This window comes from Arachis hypogaea, chromosome 14 (genome assembly GCF_003086295.3).
Source record: "Arachis hypogaea cultivar Tifrunner chromosome 14, arahy.Tifrunner.gnm2.J5K5, whole genome shotgun sequence".
NCBI classification, from domain to species: domain Eukaryota; kingdom Viridiplantae; phylum Streptophyta; class Magnoliopsida; order Fabales; family Fabaceae; genus Arachis; species Arachis hypogaea.
Window position 1 is genome coordinate 97,453,717 of NC_092049.1, and position 8,339 is coordinate 97,462,055.

Sequence of the window (8,339 nt, forward strand, 5' to 3'; positions counted from 1 at the left end):
TCGCGCAAAACCTTTTACAATCCGAGTCCTTAGTTTCTAACACCTCACGGTATATGATCACCACTCGTATACTAACCCACTCCACTTAGAGATACCTCCTCTAAGATTTGCCTTGAGTACTTAGTATACTTCTTTGGTATCCTCACCGACTATAGTGTTTATAACTCTTGACTCAACCTTGGAGATCACACTCCAATTTACAAAGTGTTACAAGAAAACAATTCTCAAAGAATTGTTGAGATGAAATGAGTACTCTCTAGAAGAGTGTATGATTACAAGTTTAGCACTATTGAACCAATTGATATTGCTCTCTCAAATTGTGTATTATAACACCTTAAAAATGTGTAGAATGAAAGAATATGAACAAGATAGTTTGCAAATACTCACGTATATGAAATAAGGCTTTAATCCATCTATTTATAGACTTCCCAAACCTTAGAAACGTTGGGGAGTTAATGGGATGGAGCCGTTTTGTTAAAACTAGTCGTTTTTTATGTTTTTGAATCATTTGCATCGATGCATAACACTTTGCATCGATGCAAATGTGTCTTTGAAGCTGAAATTTGAATTTTCAGCTAGGTTGCATCGATGCAAACATCTTTGCATCGATGCAACAAGTCGTTGCATGTTTTGCATCGATGCAAGATGAGTGTGCATCGATGCAAACCTTAAAGAATGGCTTAAAATCTCTTCAAAATGCTTAGGATTGATCTCAAACTTGTTGGAGTCAATTCCTATGCTTTTGTACCTTTGAAAACAGGTTTTTAAACCATTTGGCTAGCATCGAATTGCAAGATGTGCATCAAAACATTTTGTGAGTGTGTGTTGAGAGATTTAGCAATTGGTTCTTAACAAGAATTTACCTAAGTCCTAAGACACTATACTTGTCTTCAAATGTTGTGGACTTGAGTTTCTTGTTGTTGTTGTGTTGCTTTCAACTCTTCATTCCTCAACGTTGAATGTTGGTTGATCTTTCAATATGCTTGTTCATTCAAGTTGTTTGTTGGTTTGTCTTTCATGTCGTTTGTTGGTTTGTCATTCATCAAAACCTACGAATACAAACTTCGCATACAAGCAACATGATTTACAGATACGTCTTGTTGGGTCTTATGCCAACCTCGTCATTATCCGTAATGACGTACTTAGCATGCATGGTCAACTTCCTGTACTCATGATAGTGGACAACTTTCTTAGCCGAACAAGGGTGAGAATGCCTCAATTCTAATCTAGACACAACCCAACTTTCCTTCTCCCTGTCCAACATGACATACATCCTTGCTCTGCATCTCGTGGCTGTAATTCTATTTGCCCGAGTTGCTGCCTTCACCTGAGACTCCCGATAATCTTTGATTCCTTCCACGTCTTGTCGAAATTCGTGTTTCTGATTTTAGTTACGAACCCAACTTTCTCTGTATAATTTGCATAAAATTTTTTGTGCCAGAGGCAACGAATCAAAACTCATTCCTATGACTGGGATTTTCTCTTCACTGATCCCACTATGATCCGGCAACTATAATGTCAATTCACAAAACCAAATGCAAATTAAAACTAGCATTAACACAGTAACTATAACGCGATGACAAATAATAACAAATAATTCAAACCTCGTGTCTCAAGTCCAACTCATCCTTTCTCATCACAATGACGTCAGTAATTTCGTCGGCCTTCAATTAAAGACACCGAAAAATTTTTTATCAACTTAAGATCATCACTATATAATGGGTCACTCCAATAAAACATATAAAAAAATAGTGCAAACACACATGGGAGTCAAGTATACTTTATCGCAAGAAACATCTAATTAGCATGAATAATAAGCCTTCACATTACACATTGTCATTAAATTTCATACAATGCAGAACCAGCCTATCCAACATACTTTAGACCCTTCTTGAATAACAACTTCACCCACACTCAATTCTTCATTCCCTTCGTTTGAATTGATCATTGTGCTATTCGATCTACCTTCCGGGGTTGAGAACTCCATGGACGTTACTCTTTGCCAAAAGCTTTGAATCGCGACGGCAGCTTCTTTGTGCAGGAAATGCTATGCGTGATGGTCTTTGTGGGAGAACCACGATCACGAACGTCACGACCAATGGCGGCACGCACCGGGGAGAAGCGACGAGGGAGCCACGGGTTGAATGATTCGATGGAGAGGGTCAGTTAATTGATGAGAAGAAGAGTGAATTATTGCACCATTTTCAGGAAGAACTTGCACCACGATGAATCGTAGCACCGCTAATGGCATTAAGGACCGATGATTATCGATAAGGGAGCGCCGTGAGCATGCCTTGGATGGAGGAGGTTGGTGTCTTTGCTGTTTGGATGAGAGCTGAGATGCACCGCAGCCGTGGAGAGGGAGAGAAAGTGAAGACTCGAAACGTTGTGGGCTTTCAGCGTGATTCCCGTCGGGAGGTTCTCAACGTATCCCTTCAAACCTGATTTTGGCATTAAAAATAATTAATAACAAATATTTTAAATTATAAATCAATAAAATTAATTAAGATAATTATAAATAATTGAGTTATTTAATTCTTGGCTGATTAGGAGTTGGTTCATATACTTTTTCTTTATTTATTCTTATATTGTATTTCCACACTTTCATTGTTTCATATTTTTTAATGATCATTTCTCAATTCTTATATGGATAAGGAGTGTGGACTCACTTAGGTGTCTTAATGTCCATAAATGCATGCTTTTTGGTTCATTTAATATAGTTCTCCATGTGTGCTTATATGTGATCCTTACTACTAATGAAATCTATTTTGCTTTATTCTGTTACTAACAATGTGCTTCTAATTTTAGTAATTACTCTCATTTATTACTTACCATAATTGCCATCAATGCTATTTAGTTATTTATGTTGAAATGTTTCAACATTCAACCATATTTATTTAATATAGCTCTCCATGTGTGATTCTATGCAGTAGGATTTTCACACTTCTTTATTTCACAATGGATTTAAGAATTGTATTTGATTCATGTCTTGCTGTATTACTTTGGTCCTATGCTTTTTACCAGCTAGTGTTAACAGATTTTGGCTTGGCTAAGGAATTCACTGAAAGCGCAAGGTCAAATTCTATGTGCAGAACATTAGAGTATATAGCTCTTGAAATCTTCATAGGGAGGGGTCATGATAAGGTAGCAGATTATTGGAGTGTGGAAATTTTGCTATTTGAAATGCTTACAGAAAAAGTTAGTATCTTTAGTGTGTTTCCATCATCTATTAGTAAGAAATACTGGTTACCTAATTATTTCTTTTTCATATCAATTTGTCTTGTTCCTTTCAGAATACACTGCGTAAGATAGAGCTTGAATTTCTTTGAACTTGATTTACTAACTTGATGATTATGCTAGAGGAAGTTCACTATTTTCAATCTTGGCAAAAAGAATTACTTTGAATTAATGACTAGGGAAATTAGAAGTTTTCATGCTAAGCCTGGATGGATTTTTATTTGTTTCTGCATCAACTAATAGAAATTAATATGAAATTTTATCTGAACAAGGGAAAGTGATGATATCTATATCGAATTGGGTTCATCTAAGATGATGATGAATGATTTCTATTTGTTAGTTTAAAAATTATTGAATTTAAATATTTAAAATTATATATTAAATTTTTAATATTTTTTTAAAAAAATTAAAATTTAAGTTTATTGTCGGTAGTTATTAATTTAATTATTAATAAATAATACATTACTATCAAATTTTTTAAAAAATCCACCAGTAAATTCAATGGTATCTAGTAACTTTTTTGTAGTGGTCATATTATTTTTATTTTATGTAAATTTATTTTTTAATTTTATTCTTAAAGACTTTTATTCAACATGGAATATTTGTAGAATGACTAGTAGAAAACGGAAAAAGAAAAGTGTTCTTATATGGATACCTAGAGGGAGAGTTCGGTCTCTGGGAATCGACGCCGAGTTGTTATCTTCGGTGCCGACCTTTGAGCTTTGTGGTAACTTGAGCTTTACTTCAAGGATGTGTCCAATCGCGTAGAGCTTTGAGCAAGAAACAAGGAGAGAGTGTACCTGCAAAGGCATTCCGAAACTTAAGTCAGTATTGAAAATTCAATGTATCTTTTGGATAGGAGATCATACATTTTGTAGGTGAAAATGTACTAGTCGGTTATGCTTCTGCTTTATTGTCTGTATTGAAGAGCAATAATGTTAGGTTGGACGTTTCACTTTTTAGAAAGCAGTCCGTTAAGTTGAATTATAACGTAAGTTGCCGATTAATGACGTTAATTGTCGATTAGCAACTGTAACGCCGATTAATAATGTGGTGCCGATTAATAATGTAACGCCGATTAATAACGTAACGCCGAATTATGATGCGTTCTGCTGAGTTATGATTCATAATGCCGAGTTATGACTTGATATTTGTAACGGTCGATATTTGTACAATGTCAAGGTATTTAGAAAGTAAAGGGTCCTTTACTTGGTATAAGTTGTTTACCTGCTGGACGATGAGTAAGGAGTCGCAGTATACCTTAAGTTTGGTGATGTTTAGGTCGGCAGCGAGTCTAAGGCCGGCAATTAGGGATTCATACTCACTTTGGTTGTTGCTTGATTTAAATGAAAAATTGAGGGAATATTCGATGATGTTGTCGTGGCTATCATCAAGTATGATACATGCTCCACATCCTTGTGGGTTGGAGGATCCATCAATGTATAAAGACCATTCGATGTAGTCTTCGGTTGTGTCTGCTACTGAGAACTCGACGATGAAGTCGGCCGAGAATTGGGACTTGATAGATGTTCAGCCTTCGTACTTGATATCAAATTCCAATATATCATCCGACCATTTTACTAGTTGGCCAGCCAGCTCAGGTTTCTGAAGGACTTGTCGTAAAGGATGATTTGTCTAAACATGGATTTCATGGCTCTGGAAATATGGTCGGAGTCTTCTGGCTGAGAAGACATGGGCTAGGGCCAGCTTCTCAATGCTCGGATATCGAAGCTCGGCATTCTGTAATGTTTTGCTGGTAAAATAGATCGGGAATTGTTTCTTTTCCCTTTCTGCAACAAGAGCAGAGCTTATAGCCCAGTTAGTGATAGATAAATATAAGTATAATGGTTCCCCCTTGGAGGGGGGTTTGTAAAATTGGTGATTTTAAAAGAGTTTCTTTGATAGTTGTGAATGCTTGTTCACATTCATCAGTCCATTGGAAAGCTTTTTTCTTTTTTAAAGTTCAGAAAAAACATAAAGATTTAGAAGCTAGGTTGGATAAAAATCTAGAGAGTGCAACAAGTCTCCCTGTTAATCACTGGACTTCTTTGATGGTTTGTGGGCTTGTCATGTCTAAAATAGGTCGGCATTTTTCTAGATTTGCCTTGATGCCTCGGCTTGTGAGCATGAAGCCGAGGAATTTGCCGCTCTGGACGACGAATGCGCACTTCTTAGGATTTAACCGCATGTTGTATTTTCTTAGTTGAGCGAAGATTTCTGCGAGGTCGTCAAGGTGATTGTTGCCGATCTTTATCTTGGTGACCATGTCATCAACGTAGACCTCAATGTTTCTGCCGATCTGTTTGGCGAAGACTTTGTCCATTAGACGTTGATATATTGCACCTGCATTCTTAAGGCCAAATGGCATGACTTTATAACAATAGTTTCCGTATTCAGTAATAAAGGCTGTCTTATTTTGATCGGATGGATGCATTTGGATCTGGTTATAGCCAGAATATGCATCCATAAAGCTGAGTTTTTCATAACCAGAGGCGTTATCAACTAAGCAATCAATAGAGGGCAAAGGATAGGAATCTTTGGGGTATGCTTTGTTGAGATCGGTGAAATCAACACACATGCGCCATTTACCGTTATATTTTTTCACCATGGTGACATTTGCCAGCCATGTTGTGAATCAAATTTCTTGGATGAAGCCCGCGTTGAGGAGCTTCTTGGTTTCTTCCAGGGAAGCTTGTTTTTGGTCATGGCCGAGGTTTCTCTTTTTCTGTGCTACTGGTCGGACAGATGGGTCTAATGCCAACTTGTGGGATATAATGGATGGATCGATGCCTGGCATATCAGCTGGGGTCCAAGCAAACAGGTCGGCATTTCGCTGTAAGAATGCTCGGAAGGACGATTTCTCTTCTGAGGATAATGTTGAGTCGACGTATGTGAATTTGTCCGTGCTCTCTGTGAAATGGATTTTATGCAGATCTTCTATTGGGGTTGGTCTTTCGAGGGTTCCTGCTCTAGGATCAAGATCGGCCAAAGCTGGTAGGTCATCCAGGCTGCCGATGTTGTGGACATGGGCTTTTGTGTTTGAGTTAGGTCTTTTGAGACTGTTGTTGTAGCATTCCCTGGCTTCTCGGGCATCACTGTGAACGGTTGCGATTGTGTTATCCTGCAAAGGGAACTTAACACAAAGATGAATTGTAGATACTATAGTGCCGAACCTATTTAAGAAAGGTCAGCCAAGTATTAAATTGTAAGGACTAAAACAGTCAACCACTAAGTATTGAATATCTGAAGTTTTTGACTAGGAAAACTCACCGAGTGTGGTTTGTAACCACACAGAGCCCATAACCAGGACTCTCTCACTTGAGAAATCAACCAGGTCTCCAGTTGAAGGTTGGAGGATGTTACTGCTTAGTTTCATTTTCTGGAATGTGGAATAAAATAGAACGTCGGCAGTGCTTCCTGGGTCTAGTAACACCTTTTTTACTAGGAGATCTCTGAGCTGCAGGGAGATTACAACCGGATCGTCTAGATTTGCCACATTAGTGTTGTGGTCGGCTGTCTGGAATGTTATCTGCGGAAACTGTGGAAGTTTCTGTTGTTGAGTATGATTGGCTTCTATGGAAAGCATAGCTCGGTAAGATTGCTTTCTTGCTGAGCTTGTGGGTCATCCACCTGCAAAACCTCCAAAAATACAGTTAATAATACGTCTTGGTTGGTCGGGATAGCCGGTGTCTGGCCGATCTTTATCTCGACCATGCTGTGTCGCCGAGTTTTGTTCACCAGAGGGGATTGTTCATCGCTGTATGTGGCCGCCGATGTATTTGTCTAGGTGGCCTTGCCGAGCTAGTCGCTCCAGAAGGTCTTTGGCGATGACACACTCATCGGTAGTGTGTCCGTGCTTTTGGTGGAAAGAGCAATATTTTGATCTGTCCGCTCCTTTTGAATCTGGGTAACTGCCGGCTTTTCTTGGCGGTTTGATCAACTTCGAATTCAAGATCTCCTTGATGATATCGTTGCGCTTGGTGTTAAATTGAGTGTAGGATTCATATCGTGAAGTCAGTTTGAAGTTCTTCTTTTTGTCTCGAGTTCTGTCGTCGTCTCTGTAATGAGGCTTTTCTGTTTTCCGAGCTTGTCGAAGCTCCTCAATGTCGATTTGACCTTTAGCCTTTTGACGAAACTTGGCCATAGTCTTAGGTTTGGCTATGGCAATAGTTTCCTGGAATTTTCCTGGTCGCAGTCCACTTTTTATGGCGTGCAGTTCCACCTCTGGGTGGAGGTCGGGTATACTCATGGCTATCTTTGTGAAGCGCGTTATGTAGTCCCTGAGGCTTTCTTGCTGGCCTTGCTTGATTGTATTCAGGTAATCAGAGTCGTGTAGGTAGATGGCCGATCCAGCAAAGTGCTCTTCAAAGGGCTTTGATAGGTCTCGAAAGCGAGAAATAGAACCTGCATGCAAGGAATAAAACCAATCAAGTGCAGAACCGTCTAAGTAAGATGGAAAACAACGACAAAAAACTTTATCAGATGCACCGTTTACTATTATTACAGAGGTGAACTTCTTGATGTATTTCTTTGGATCACCTAACCCGTCATAGGGAGTTAGGGTGGTCGGCAGAGTGAACCTCCTGGGTAGCACGAAGTTCATCACCTCGGTCGTGAATGGTCCAGGGGAGCTTTCCTGATTGTCATCCTCGTCGTCTGGCCGAGCTTCCTCATTATGCTCGGGTTGCTCCTCTTCCTGTCGAGCAGTGTCAGAGACGTGTGTTGGCCCTGATTGCTGCTCGGCTTCCTTTGTCCGTTCTTGCCAATCATTGTTGTTTTCGGTTTGGGTGTTATTCAAGTTGGCAATTTGCTGTTCCATTCTTTGGTTCTCCTCGGTCATGTGCTAGTTGGCTTGCCGTAACTCGGTCACCATCTAAAGGAGTTCGGATGGTGTGGGTGGAAGTTGTTCAGCCATGACTCGGGTGAGAACCTTGAGGCCGATGATATATGGAAGGGATTATATTCTCGACCCCACGGTGGGCGCCAATTGTTGCTGTATGGATACCTGGAGGGAGAGCTCGATCTCTGAGAATCGACGCCGAGTTGTTATCTTCAGTGCCGACCTTTGAGCTTTGTGGTAACCTGAGCTTTACTCCAAGGAT

At 39.5% G+C, this 8,339-nt stretch overlaps 2 protein-coding genes across 2 annotated transcripts; both read right to left on the reverse strand.

The window, feature by feature from the left end:
• Positions 1-5,872: 5,872 nt before the first annotated feature.
• LOC112742793 (uncharacterized) lies at positions 5,873-6,823 on the reverse strand. Its single transcript, XM_025792030.1, has 2 exons — positions 6,542-6,823; positions 5,873-6,358 (listed from the first exon to the last, which is right to left on the reverse strand). The coding sequence occupies exons 1-2, from the start codon at positions 6,821-6,823 to the stop codon at positions 5,873-5,875; spliced, it is 768 nt and encodes a 255-aa protein (XP_025647815.1).
• A 165-nt stretch (positions 6,824-6,988) lies between these two features.
• LOC112742794 (uncharacterized) lies at positions 6,989-8,077 on the reverse strand. Its single transcript, XM_025792031.1, has one exon. It carries the CDS (start codon positions 8,075-8,077, stop codon positions 6,989-6,991), a length of 1,089 nt encoding a protein of 362 aa, XP_025647816.1.
• Between the last annotated feature and the right edge of the window lie 262 nt (positions 8,078-8,339).